Here is a 14,600-nt window from a genome sequence, read left to right on the forward strand (position 1 = left end):
AAAAAAAAAAAAAAAAAAAAAAAAAAAAAAAAAAAAAAAAAAAAAGAATGGGATAAATTATTTCACATAAAAGAGGCGAGAAAAAGCTTTTACAACAGATAGGAAGATGAGGGAGATAAGAGGGTGGAGTGAGTGAATCTTAGTCTCATCAGAATTGGCTCAAAGAGGGAATAACATACACACTCAATTGGGTATAGAAAGCTATCTTATCCTACAGGAAAGTAGGAGGGGAAGTGGATAAGAGAAAGGGGGTGATAGAAGGAAGGGCAGATTGAGGGAGGTGGTAGTCGGAAAAAAAAACCACTTTTGGGGAGGAACAGGGTGAAAGGAGAGATAGATTAGAATAAACAGTGTGGGGGGAATAGGATAGAGGGAAATACACTTAGCAATCACAACTGTGAAAAAAAAAATGGAAGTGCAAGGCCTTATTTCTCAAATATATAGAGAACTGAGTCAAAAGTATAAAAATGGGAGCCATTCCCCAATTGATAAACGGTCAAGAGATATGAACAGTTTTCAGATGAAATAATCAAAGCTATCTGTAGCCATATGAGGTGTTCTAAATCGCTGTTGATTGGAAGAATGCAAATTGAAACAATTCTGATGTACTACCTGATACCTATTAAATTGGCTAATAGGACAGGAAAGGAGAATGACAAATGTTGGAGGGGATGTGGGAAAAATGAGACATTAATGCATTGTTAGTGAAGTTGTGAACTGATTCAACCATTTATTAATGGTAATTTCATGAGCTGAAACCATTAGTACAGCTGCAACAAGTGCCTAAGTTATTCCTAAGTGCAGATCACTTTTAAAAAAATGTTATTTAATAAAAAAAATAGAGCAATTTGGAACTATGCCCAAAGGACTATAAAACCATGAATACCCTTTGACCTAGCAGTGCCACTACTGTGTCCAAAAAGAGATTAAAAAAAAAAGGAAAAAGGATCTACACATATGGAAATATTTATAACAGCTCTTTTCTGGTGGCAGGGAGCTGGAAATTGGGAGGATGTTCATCAGTTGTGGAATGTGTGCTGTGTGATTGTGATAGAATACTATTGTGCTATAAGAAATGATGAGCAGGATGCACTCAGAAAAACCTAGAAGGACTTGCATGAGCTGATGCAAGGTGAAATGTGCTGTGTACAAAATAACAGCAATATTGTAAGATGATTAGCTGCAAATGACTTAGCTATTCTCAGCAATACCATGATCAAAGACAACTCTGAAGGACTTATGATGAAAAATGCTATCCAACCCCAGACAAAGAACTGATGGTGTCTGAATACAGATTGAAGCATACTTTTTTAAAACTTTCTTTATTTTGGGGGGTTTTTTGGTCTATGTTTTCTTTCACAACATAACTAATATGGAAATATATTTTGTGTGACTACACATGTATAACCTATATCAAATTGCTTGCCTTCTCAATGAGGGAGGGAGGGAGGAAGGGAGAGAATTTGAAGTTCAAAGTTCTAAAAATGAATATTAAAAATTGTTTCTACATGTAATTTGGGGGAAACAGAATACTAAATTAATTTTAACAGAAAAAGAGAAAGTTACATGTTCAATTTCTTACATATTCTAAAAAAAAAGCAAGTGGTACGTAATACTCATATTTTCATGTTCACACCTTTTTCTGAACTATGTTTTTGGAAATGCCCATTACATCTGGTGTTTGTTAAGTTCAGGGGAAAAAATTAACAAAATTATGAAATTAGCAAACTTTAGCTTTAGCAACCATTATTTTCTACCTCTCAATAGGGCGTTTTCCTCATTTCCCCCTATCTCAAACAACTAGGAGCCCTAGTATTGTCTCCCCTCCTCCCAATACAAACCTGACTATCAAAATTCTTTCCCTGAAAATAAGTTTTATAGTATCACCTCTCCCTATGGTATTTGACTTTAATTGAAGAAAAAAAAAAAAAAGAATGACTCCCTCAGTGTGAGATTCACAGAATTACAGAACTCCATTTTTTTGGGTACTGTTCATTTGGAACTTAATCAAATCCTGCTTGGTATTAATTATTTAATTCTTTATATGTATATGGCTTGTCTGGCGCTTCTTTGTATGTTCTACAAATCTAACCTCCAGCCAAGCACTTTAGAGGCTAATCTATATTACTTGTTGATTTAAATTCTTTGAGTTGAAATCTTGCAATATGTAAATTCCTCCCTGCCAGAGAGTTAGACACCTTTAGAAGCTACATTAACTGTCTTAGGTTGCTAGGATACTGTTTAATGTACTGGTTAGATACCTTTGGAAGCTATGTTAACTGTCTTGGGTTGCTAGGATACTGCTTAATGTACTGCAATGATTATTTATTAATGGTAATTTCATGAGCTGAAACCATTAGTGCAGCTGCCACAAGTGCCTAAGTTATTCCTAAGTGCAGATCATTTTTAAAAAAATGTATTTAATAAAAAAGTAGAGAAGTATTCAGAAGTATTTACCTACAGCCAAAACGGCTTGAAGCTGCTTACCATCTTAAATACAGCACAGGATAAGGCATTTAAAACTAGTGTAGAAAGGAAGCAGAAGGGATAGATGTCTTCAAGCACCTTCATTTAGCAGAATGTTAATAACACCAGAATAATGAATTTGGCACAAAGTTTTCTGGCAGCTAAGGCAAAAGGAGAAACATTGAGTTATATCATTTTTGCTTTCTGACAACAGAAAGCGTGAAAATTCATCTTCAGAGGCAAACATTTTTTTAAGAGGAGGAATGAATCTTAGAACAAAGGATACTGAATAAGTAGCATAATGATGTTCTCAACCACAGTTTCACAAAAGCTGAAGAAATGCTGTTCAGCAGCAAGAGACTCATATTGACCCAACCACCTAGAAGAGCCAAGGGCAGAACATTAAATGACAACTTAGTGAAGGTATTTCTTCAAGGAGCTGAGATAATGCAGTTTGAGTATTTGACTTTCTAATGGCCTGACTGAGATGGAACTTGGAAAATCCAGATGAGTAGATAAGATAACATATCCATTAGACTCTTTCAAATATCAAGTGTCTCAAGTGAGCTCAAGCCAGTGGTTAGATCTTCTTTCATTCACAATTTTTGCTGGAGGAGCAAAAACTATTCAATCTCAGGAGTACCAAAACGTCACAGTAGGGGCTCATGCCCCCCATTAGTGCAGCATGATGCCCATAGCAGCATGATGTCCTTGCTGATTCTCAATCCTGAATCTCAACACTTAGAATATCTTTTATAGTTCTTAGTATTTTTGTAAGACTATGAATCTATACCAGTCCAGACGATTCTCACATTGCTCCCTTTAAGCCTAGACTGACTTCTTACCTTGAGATTTCCCAGAGTGTGAGGGTTTGAACCTATGCAAAGAATGCTCACAACCAGCCTACTCCAACTAGCCTTAATGTCACCAGTTGGGATTTCTTGGTGAGCCCTGATTGGAGAGAACCCAATAAATTACTTTACTATCTGTACCATTCCTCCAACCCCACTCAGGGACAGAAGCAATCACAAACTAATACTTGGGAAGTGTCGGCTGCAACAGGAAATTCTCACGTAAGGTAGGGGATCAGAAATAAGCATCATGGAGAAAACCCAAAAGTATTAACCAGGATATAGGTTGTGGAGCTGAAGGGCCAGAGGCAAAAAGTTTCCAGAGTGAAAAAAGGTCCAAACCAAAGTGAACAAAATCTAAGGCAGCTGAGGAGAAGAAGGTCCAGGGTCAGGCTGTAGGGTTTTAATGCTAAAGAAGACAACGGTGATGGGGGGAAAGGAGTTCATGTTTATCAGAGTTTTTTCAAACTTTCTACACTCAATGCTCTATAGGCACATACCTGCTGTCCATATCAGACCATGTATATCTAGGTCCATTTTCTTCCTGCCTTCTCTGACTTTTCTTCAGCTAGATAGCTCTCATTGCCTTCACACAGAGTTCTGTGAAGAAAGCAATTTCTAAACAGCAATGGATGATAGCTAAAGCCACCACCTTTGATCAAAACTCCACGAAAATCTGTTTATTCCAAAGCATGCATGCATATTAAGAAAAGGATTCTTTTCAAAGACAATACTTTTCTGGGTTATAGAAAAACCTTCATTCATTTATTCATTTAGTAGGCATTTCGTCAATGCCTGCTAAAGACATGACAATTTGTTGGGGCTGATGGTTTTTAGAATGGGTGGGTGGTACAGCATTACTTTCACAAATGCAGTCAATCTCCATCTTACAAATGGGTTGTGTCCCCAGTTTGTCTATAAATTAGTTGTTTGGAGCTCAGAGCATATTTTCTCTTAAAAGCAATGCTATAAAGGGTAGATAGGTTCTCAAGCTAGACTACAAAAGCCTACTGAAAAAAAGTCATAGAAAACAATAGTGTTGTAACTAAAATGAAACAGTGAGACTGAGTAAGCAATAATTTTATTTATTTATTTGTATGTTGATACTTGACAGAAAAAGAGTTTTACTTAGAAGAGGACAAGGAAATAGGATTTTAAATGGAAAATCTGAAGGGAACATCAGAGCATTTTCAAGGTTGGCAAGCATTAGTTCTTTGTCTTGTCCAGTTTCTCTTCAGAATTGATCACTTTATTTGCCTTGATACAGACGTCTCACGAACATTCTATACTTACCAGCCATGATGAGGGCAGGGAATGGGGTCAAAATTGGAAAGAAAAGGAAGCAGATATTTTTCCGTAGGATAAGATAAGGAAGAAATGGGTTCAAGAAGTGTGAGAAGAAATTGCCTGATATAATTAACTGAATCCTGAGTCATAAAAAGAAGAAGAAGAGGGATCATCATATGTAGGCTATTCAGAAGCCTCAAGGAAGAAGAAAGGAGGTGGTGTCCTCCTGACAGAGAAGTGATGGACCAACATGCAGAATGAGGCACACGTTTGCTTGGGCCAGTATGAGAATTTGCTTTGATGATATTAATTTTATTACCAGGTTATTATTTTTTCTCTAGTAGGGGTGGAGAGAGGTGGGGAGGAAAAAGTAATAATTGAAAATTTTAAATATAAAATTTAATTTTTAAAAATTTTTAAAGAATAAAAGTAGTATGAAAGAGATTTTAGGTTAGATAATTTCCTGTACTGGTCAACAGGTAGTACCATTAGTTTCCAGAGTATAGTTTCTACATAGGGAGACAAGGTAGTCTACATAGGATTGCTCAAAAAGTAGGTTTTTATAACTTGGGGAAGAGCTATACTAGAAAACATTCAAGAATCTCAGAATGAGATCATGGAATTTGTTCCAGGGATACACTATTATATTTACATCTGTATCATATTTGAGATGACATGGTGAATAGAGTGCTGGACCTGGACTTAGGAAGACCTGAATTCAAATCCAGCTTCAGATATTTAGTAGTTGTGTGACCCTCAGCAAAGTCACAGCTGCTATCTGCCTCAGTTTCCTAATCTGTAAAATGGGGGCAATAATAGACCCCCATCTTCCAGTGATGTTGTAAGATCAAGTGAGATGTTTATAAAGTGCTTTGCAAAACTTAAAGTGCTATATAAATGCTAGCTATCATTGTTATTGTTATTATTACTATTCTTTTTTCTATAGGATGATCACATCCAATAATCATTTTCTACCATCTTATATAAGTGCTAGAAATGGTGAGTGTGTGGTGAAATAAAGAGGGTAGGGATTGAAGATGCAATAGTAGATAGTATCTTAGCAGGACAAAAATGTTGCAAGTTAGTGTATGAATAATGGAAAGAATTGATATGATAATGATGTGATAACAAGCATAACAGACCTTTTGCATTCATAGCATTTCATCTTTGTAATGATATGTCATTTGAATATCACACTTATTCAGACTGATTAGAAATTTTTTTTTCTTTTTTCCTCCAGGAGTCTTGCAAACAACAATCTCCAAACACTCCCCAAAGATATTTTCAAAGGCCTGGACTCTTTAACAAATGTGTAAGACATCAGCAAGTATTAATTTCCAAACAATAATGAGAAAACTAGCTACCGATGGTTTAGATAATTGTATTTATGTTGTACTGCAGTGTTAAGAAATATTCCACAATCTTATTGTTCCTCATTGCCATTAGTAACTCCGAATACACAACATAAAAACATTCTTCTAATCTAGTAAACTTACAGAGGAGAGAACAAAACTGGCCTAATACATAAAGATTGTTTTTTTCCCCTCTTGAGAGACCCAGGAAGGTGGACAGAGAAAAACTTAAGGGATTCTGAGAAACTGATATCTTAATGATGAACAGCTAATATCATCAGTTATTTGACATAAAAATAGTTGGAGAGAGGTGCAGAGAAAGTAACTTCCTGATTGGGAAAAAAATCTTTAGGCTTCATCCTCAGGAATCTGACTTAAGCTCCAGGAAGGGAATTCTCTGCTGGACCCTTTCCCAATGAGAAGTCTTTTAAAAACAAAATAAAACTTCAGAATGAGAAGTTTTTACACTAAGAGGATAGAATTTTTTAAAAAATAACATAATAGCAAGAGGTATAGCTTCTGTAGGTCTGGAATTCAATAAAAATATAATACTCCATTTTGTGTTTGATTTCTACAATATAAGTAAAATATAATATTAAAACAAGCATAACAGTATCTGAGACCATAATAATCCATTTGCAAATCCTATGGTGCTATGATTTGAGATTACTCAGGACCTTTAGAATATTAAAGCAATTTTTACTTCACCAAGTATAGAGGTAAAGCATTTCGTTCTGGGCTTACTAATACTGCACCAGCAAACCAGTGATAAGGCCCACATTAATCCCTTTCTACTATTCCTACCTTTAGGTCTGATTCAGTCCTAAATCATCTCTAGGATTTTGGTCCAAGCATATGGTAATTTATTCTGGTCTATATTGATCCCCTGAACCACAGAATTCTCAGATGACTCTGTTGTTTTCGGAGATGGCTTAATAGTTGGAAATTGCTCCACTTGGCTGGACCTGGGGGTCCAGATGAGTCTGAACATCCTATCTAACCCTGGAATAGACCCCAGAGAAAGTTTGAAATCAAGTTGGCTTCCCAGGAATGTCTCAGTAATGATTTAGGTCTCACAGAGTCCCTATAATTTAGGTTTATATCTCTGGGACTAGCCCAAGGCTTGAATTAGTCTTAGGGGGCAGGGGAAGGTACTGGGAATATTTGCTTCACTGGGTACCAGCTGCAATAAAGAGGTAGCAGAGTACCTTGTTTAGTTCCTAAGTACTAAAGCATCAGAAAAACTGACCCAGTCTTCTAAGACTCCTCTGGATCAGAACTGACCAAAGCTAGCCTGATTATGATCAATTCTCCAAACCAGTATATCTGGTTTTCATGTTACCAGCTAAGAAATAGTTTTTACAGAAGAGTTGTTTTTTGGGGGGGTGGAAGCTCATCTGAACTTCTTCCTACTACTCTAACACTTTGATTCTGTCAGAATAATGTGTAAATTATCATACTATAATAATGAAGACTATTGTGAGTAGCATTCTAAATTCTATGGGAAGGCACTATTTTATACAGTACCTCAGAATTCCAAATGATTTGGAAACTGTCTGATTACATACAGCAAAAAGTAAAGAAATATGGTCCAAAGTCAAGGATCATATTTTAACCTGCAATCTGAACCTGATCTAGCCATATTAATCAGCAATGGGAGTCATCAGAACATATAGCTAAACATTCAGAGAGTTTGGAAGTCCAATCTTGTACCCCACCTTGACCTGGCCCTGCTGTCTGCTTCATCTCTAGTCCCAGGATCATGGGATCATAGCTTCAGAGCTTAGAGATCATTGAATTCTAATTGAATTCTAACCCCATCACTTTAAAGATAAGGAAACAGTTCAGAGCAGTTAAAAAACTTGCCCAGCATCATATAGCTAGCAATTGTCATAAGGTGGGATTCAAAATCAGGTCTTCCTAACCTCAAGTCCAGTGCTGTTTCCACTGTATAACACTGTTTATCTTGTTTCCCTTTTTCACATATAGATATATACCTACGTCCATTTTAGCCCCAGCCCCACACTCCCATCTTGACCTCAGCCTCAGCTCCACCTCCCTTTTTCCTTCCCTCAAACAGTTATTTAACATGCAGAACATTGCCAGGGATTCTTTAAAGACCCACCACCTCATCATTGTGGATATTCCCTCCCCAACATAGCTCGTAACTTCTTCATGTATTCATGAGTGACTGTTTTTGAAAAATCATCCTCTGGTGGTCTGATGAACCTTTCCGAGCTTAGCTTGGGTGGTCCTCGGAAGACAGATTGCAATATAATCTGTTGCTGGATCTGGACTAAATATCTTGGAAGATTGGTGGGACCTTCCAGAGCTTGCAATCTAATGTCACAGCCTTTAAGTACCCATGATAAGACATGGGAGCAGGACAAGAGTTCTTAAGAAGTTATTTTTCTTAATATTTTGAAAATTATATTTCAATATTAATTGGTTTCCTTTGTAATCCTATGTATTTTATGCATTTAAAAACACTATTTTGAGAAAGAGTCCATAAGCTTCACCAGACTGCCAAAGGGGTCCACGGGGTCCATGACAGAAAAAAAAGTTAATGGACTAGGACTGTGGAGGTAAAAAAATGAGTAAGACACATTTCTTACCCTCCAGTATCCTAAAGCTGAGCAAGAGAGACAAGACATAAACACAAATAACTAGAACATGAGGCAGTGCCCTATGAGGGCTATTGACAACATGTTATGGGTGATCTGAGGAAGGAGAGATCACTTTCAGCTGGGCTAATCAGTTGAGGCCTTGCAAAAAAAGTGGAATTTGAGCTTAGCTATGAAGGATAGATACTGAAAAGGGATCTCTGAGCCAAAAAGTGGACCAGATATACCATAGATCCAGATGACTGAGAATATATACATATATATATATACATATACATATGGTTCTGTTATATAGTTGAAAAGAACTTGAGTTATACTATATAGCTATACTTGAGTTATACTATAGCTGCATTAGCAGTCCAATTGTGTGGAAGGAAATTCCCATTCAAAAACAAGGGCATTAGACTACATTGTCTCATGACATGATTGAATATATATACCTATCAGACCAAAGAAAACAAAGAAAAAAGAATAACAAATAATTCACGTAACAATGTGTTACCATATTCATTATATTCTCTAACCATGTAATGGGGGGAGCGTACCTTAGAGAATCAAGGAGAAAGGCTGTGCTCCCCAAAACTATGACTCAAGAGGTTACATCCTTGCATCCTTCTGAGCCCAGAAGGGGAGAATCAAGCCCAAAGAGACTGAGTGAAACCCAGGTTAATTTGGGGTATTTGTTTCTGAATCTGTGATTTTATCCGTCTAAGGAGTTTCTGGTAAGGAAAATCCCACTATTAATGTAGGTAGATTGGTAACTGGGCTGTAACTTGCAGTCTTGGAGAGTTTCTTAGAGTCAGTGAGAGGCTAAGTGACTTGCCTAGAGTCAGAATGTATCAGAGGTGGGGCCTGAATCCAGGTGCTCCTGAATCCAAGGCCAGACCTCTATTCACTGCCTCCTGGTCCAAGTGAAAGTGAAAGAGCTAAACCAGGATAGAGATGCCCTGTACAAGTCCCCTGTGGAAGTATAATTAATTATATAATTAATCCCCAAAGAGGTAGTGTCCTGGTACAGCAACAGCAGCTGAAGTTTGTTTTTCAGGGACCTAAGAGGGAATTCGTTTAATTGTGACTGCAAACTGAAATGGTTAGTGGAATGGCTAGACACCACCAACGCAACAGTTGAAGAAATCTACTGCGAAAACCCACCAGAATATAAGAAGCGCAAAATCCGTAGCCTCTCCTCGAAGGATTTTGATTGCATTATTACAGGTAATGTATTCAAAATCATCACACCTCATCAGATAAATACCAGGGCTGCATTTTTTACATGTACAAGGTTGATTTTCCCCAAATGTGAAAGCTGAATAAGCAAATTTATTTTTTAAATTTTTTAAAAATTTAATATTTTAAAATCAAGAATAATGATAGTTGATGTTTCTATAGGGATTTTATACTTATAAGGTGTTTTAACATTCATTTGATTCTCATTATAATTCTGGGAGTCAGGTAGAACAACTACTGTCTTCCCTTTTTTTGTAGATGAAGAACCTGCAGCTCAAAGATTTAAATGACTGGCTGAAGGTCACACAGTTCATTAGTAGTAGAATTGGGACTGAAATTCTTTGCTCCTGAATTGAAGCCCAATGTTCTCCATTTAATTTAAGGAAAAAATAAGATTACTTCTTAAATGTGTTCCTTTAAAATAAATGAATATATTCCCACTTGTGTTTCTTTGTTCTGCAGAATTAATAACTTAAGGAAAATGTTTTTCCCAGGCCTTTACTTATAACTCTGTTCATATATTTTTGCAGAATTTGCAGCATCTCAACTCCTGCCCTACCAGTCCCTGTCTATAGACACTTTTACTTATATGAATGATGAGTATGTAGTTATTGCTCAGCCTTTTACTGGCAAATGCATTTTTCTTGAATGGGACCATGTAGAAAAAACCTTCAGGAATTATGACAACATTACAGGTATGTAAAGTTTTCCCATATTTGGAATGGCATATTTAGATGCCTGAGCCCAATTCAATTCAATTTAGGTCAATGCATATTTTTTTAAGTACTTTGTGCCAGGCACTATGCTAAGAGTTGGGGATGCAAAGGAAGAAATTTAAATAGTATTTGCCATCAGGAAGCTTGCATTGCATTTTATTGTGAGTATGGAGGGGAAAACAACTGTTAAACCTCTAACAGTGCTGCCTTGCAGATACTTAACAGCTTTTCTGGTGATTCTCCTGAAATGTATTTAATGTGCTTAAATACTCTTCCAAGTGTTCTGTTTTCTTTTTCTCTGCTTCCAAGGGGTATCCAGACCTCCCTGGAACCAGCCACCTATAGCAAGTTGCACCATCATGGGCATACTACTCCCCAAATCAGTTGGCTTGCTTCTCATCCCCAAATCCCCATGTGGCTTTGAGAGACTATGGGACTGTCCTAGGGGATCAGGGTAGTTCTTTGTGGGTAGTGCCATTAAGAGATCTTCCTTTAACTTGGACATTTCTCTCAGGGTCCTTCACTTTTTTTTGATGGAAATTGACTTCATGACCCTCTAACACAGGGGTGGGAACCTGTGGCCTTGAGGCCACATGCGCCCCTCTAGGTTCTAACGTGCAGCCCTTTTCCTTCTGTAAAAAACTTCACAGATATTTTTCTGTAAAACTTGGATTGAGTCAGAAGGCTGCACCCAAGGATCTAGAAGGCCACATGTGGCCTTCCTGATTAGATTTCTCCCCAAACTGCAGATGTATGCAGCTGTAGAACAGTCCATGAAGTACAGAATTCTGTGTACTGAGATTGAACCAGGAGGTTCAATTTTAGATAAATGAAAACTTCTTCCTCACAAAAAGCTTGGAAATTACGGTTATAGTCCAGGAGACAAGACTAAGCCTTGAGTGGACACTTTGCTATGATTCTGAGCATCCTAAGCAGGTCCACTATTTGACAACTCAAACTTTCAGGTTGGCTCTGGAAGCCATGGAGACCCTAAGGTCACTCCTGTCTTAGGCACTTAAATTGAATGATAGGTTATGGGAGTGACAGCTGAACTCTCATATCTCAACATGAGTTAAAATGAATGAATAAATAAATTTAAAATAAATTGAAATAAAAATCCATCAATCAATAAATGAATAAAAAGACAGCAATGGGAAGATAGGTACTCCTTAGAATATGTAGCCTTTAGCCATTCTCCTTCTTCAAAATGTGAAAGACTAAAGCTCCCACCCTATCTATGTTTGTACAAACTGGATGTGATGGAAAGATTTGTTTGTTAACAAAAGGGTCCTTTGTATGGCAGGACTGAGAGCTTCTAGATCACACTGCTGTAGTGCTATAGAGATGGACCATGAAAAATAAGACTAACTAAATCTCTCAGTCTCATCTTATTTGGTCACAGCTGTAGAGGCAAAGTTCATCTATCACTTAGTTCCAAAGACGGTACTAATCCTTTATTTATCTTTTCCCCAGGAACATCTACCGTAGTATGCAAGCCTATAGTCATTGAAACTCAGCTCTATGTTATTGTGGCCCAGCTGTTTGGAGGGTCTCACATTTATAAGAGAGACAGTTTCGCAAACAAATTCATAAAAATTCAGGATATTGAAATTCTCAAAATCCGAAAACCAAATGACATTGAAACATTCAAGATTGAGAACAACTGGTACTTTGTGGTTGCTGACAGTTCAAAAGCTGGTTTCACTACTGTTTACAAGTGGAATGGAAATGGATTTTACTCCCATCAATCATTACACCAGTGGTACAGAGATACTGATGTGGAATACCTGGAAATAGCCAGGACGCCTCAGACGGTCAGAACACCTCACTTAATTCTATCCAGTAGTTCCCAACGTCCTGTAATCTACCAATGGAACAAAAGCACAAAATTATTTACTAATCAAACTGACATCCCTAACATGGAAGATGTGTATGCAGTAAAGCATTTCACAGTCAAAGGTGATGTATATATCTGCCTGACAAGATTCATTGGTGATTCCAAAGTGATGAAATGGGGAGGATCATCATTTGTGGATGTACAAAGGATGCCATCCCGAGGATCCATGGTGTTCCAACCTCTTCAGATAAATAATTACCAATATGCAATTCTTGGAAGTGATTATTCCTTTACTCAAGTGTATAACTGGGATGCAGAGAAAGCAAAATTTGTGAAATTTCAAGAGTTAAATATACAGGCACCAAGATCTTTCACTCACGTGTCTATTAATAAGCATAATTTTCTCTTTGCTTCCAGTTTTAAGGGACGTACACAGATCTATACACATGTCATAGTTGATTTAAGCGCATGACACATTCAACTCTGTGGCTGCAGTCAAAAACTCTCTCCAGTTAAGTGGACAGGATGAGCTAAGTGCATGATGACTCTTCTAATCATACTTCCAAATGAATGCCTTTCAAAAGTCGAGATTGCTAGAGCCAAGCATTACCAGTATCTTCATCTTTAACTGTCAGGTCTAGTGGTGTTGGAAGTTACCTTTTACATGACAGATTTAAATTGTTTAACTGGTCTTTGCCTTGACAATGTGTAAATATGTGTGCAATGGCATCTGTTATTATGAGAAGAAATATTAATATGTACTTTTCTGTTTATTTATTCATGTGTTCAGAAACAACTGCCAAATAAAATGTTTACATTTTCTCTTTCACATTCCAAATGTAATTATTTACAAGATTTATGGAGATTATAGTGTCTCTCACATAGCAGTTGCTCAAGAAAAGATGTGTTGAATGAATGAATGAAACATTCAATCAGTGGCATGTTGAGGAAATATTCATAGCATAGGGCTATATTTTGATCAAGGGTTTCTGGTATTAATATTGAATTGTAAGATAAAAATATCAACACGAGCTATCAATAACTTCAGAATAGCTCTAGGTCATTTGGAGTTCAACGTCACAAGCTGAAGAAGAACAAAGCTTGTAATATAGTAGAAAGCCTGATTCAGCTGATACCAAAAGTGCTTTCAGGCAAGAGGGTAGGTTGGGCTATCTCTAGTGGTGAAGAACCACAGAAGGTGACCTAAGTAATAAATAAATAAATAAATAAATAATAAGCTGGGAGGACACAGGGCAAGGAGAGTTTATTTCCCATCAAGAGAGGTCTTCAGTGCCATAACAAAGTCTCAAAAAGTGGTATCAATAGGAATGAATAAAGCTATACAGGGAAATGTCATCAATGCCAGAACAAAGGCTTTGTTGTTGAACCTGGCTAATTTCTGAACACACCTTCTATATTCTCCCTCCAGTTAAAAATTCTCTGTCCTGACAAGTTATAACATGGTGCTTTGAGGCACCCTGGTCTATATTCCATAATCTGGAACTCTCTCTGGGAATCTTGGAAGACTTCACAGTATAAGGTAGCTAACTCATTGAAGCAACAATATTTTTCTATTTCACAAATACCTCCCATAGTACCTTACACTCCCCCAAAGAGTCCACAGTAGTGGTTAAAATCCTTTCTTTGGTGTTATTGTCACAATTTTTAGGCATTTCTAAAATTATCAGTCCTTTTTGAGGGTCCAGGCCTCCCATAATTGGTTGGACCTAATGCTTACACTTATCTCCAATACACAGTTGTACAATATACCTTTAGTCTCACACCTGCATTGGTAATTGCAACAGCAGAGAAAGTAAATCTCTAAACCCTAAGTCGCTCACTCAGCACCCCTTCCCCCATGAGTCTCCATACTCTGCACAACTCACCCAAGGTCTTACAATAGAACTCAGTTCTGCCCTTCCCCACTCCCCACCTTCATTCCCTGTGCAATGGAAGAAAAAAAAAACAAAGGGCAGACAAACTTGCTCTGGCTGGGACTGCAGTATGGAAGTACCCTGCACTGCAACAGAGTTTAATCTGAAGAAGAAGAAACTGAGGCAGGATGCCAGAATGTGACATTGGCTTTGAGGTTCAGCCTTCAGGTTAACAGCTATTAAGGGAAAATGAGTCAGAAAGTGAGTGATAGTGCAATATAAGGGACAAAAACACCTAAATTACTAAAGATATCAGGAGGAAGGAAATTCGGTTAAAGAGCATATGCGATAAAGAAGAAGAAAAAT

The 14,600-nt window shown here is 37.3% G+C and overlaps 1 protein-coding gene across 2 annotated transcripts in view; it reads left to right on the top strand.

Moving 5' to 3' along the window:
- LGI1 (leucine rich glioma inactivated 1) overlaps positions 1 to 13,134 on the top strand; it is a 56,748-nt gene extending 43,614 nt beyond the window's left edge. For both annotated transcript variants that reach the window (XM_027839858.1, XM_027839859.1), the window contains 4 exons: positions 5,845 to 5,916; positions 9,626 to 9,795; positions 10,338 to 10,502; positions 11,997 to 13,134. In XM_027839858.1, coding sequence (XP_027695659.1) covers positions 5,845 to 5,916; positions 9,626 to 9,795; positions 10,338 to 10,502; positions 11,997 to 12,832 — 1,243 coding nt within the window. In that variant the 3' untranslated portion in view covers positions 12,833 to 13,134. The remainder of the gene's footprint in view (positions 1 to 5,844; positions 5,917 to 9,625; positions 9,796 to 10,337; positions 10,503 to 11,996) is intronic.
- The last annotated feature ends 1,466 nt before the right edge of the window (positions 13,135 to 14,600 follow it).

Source organism: Vombatus ursinus, unplaced genomic scaffold (genome assembly GCF_900497805.2).
Source record: "Vombatus ursinus unplaced genomic scaffold, bare-nosed wombat genome assembly UNPS02014833.1, whole genome shotgun sequence".
Classification (NCBI taxonomy): domain Eukaryota; kingdom Metazoa; phylum Chordata; class Mammalia; order Diprotodontia; family Vombatidae; genus Vombatus; species Vombatus ursinus.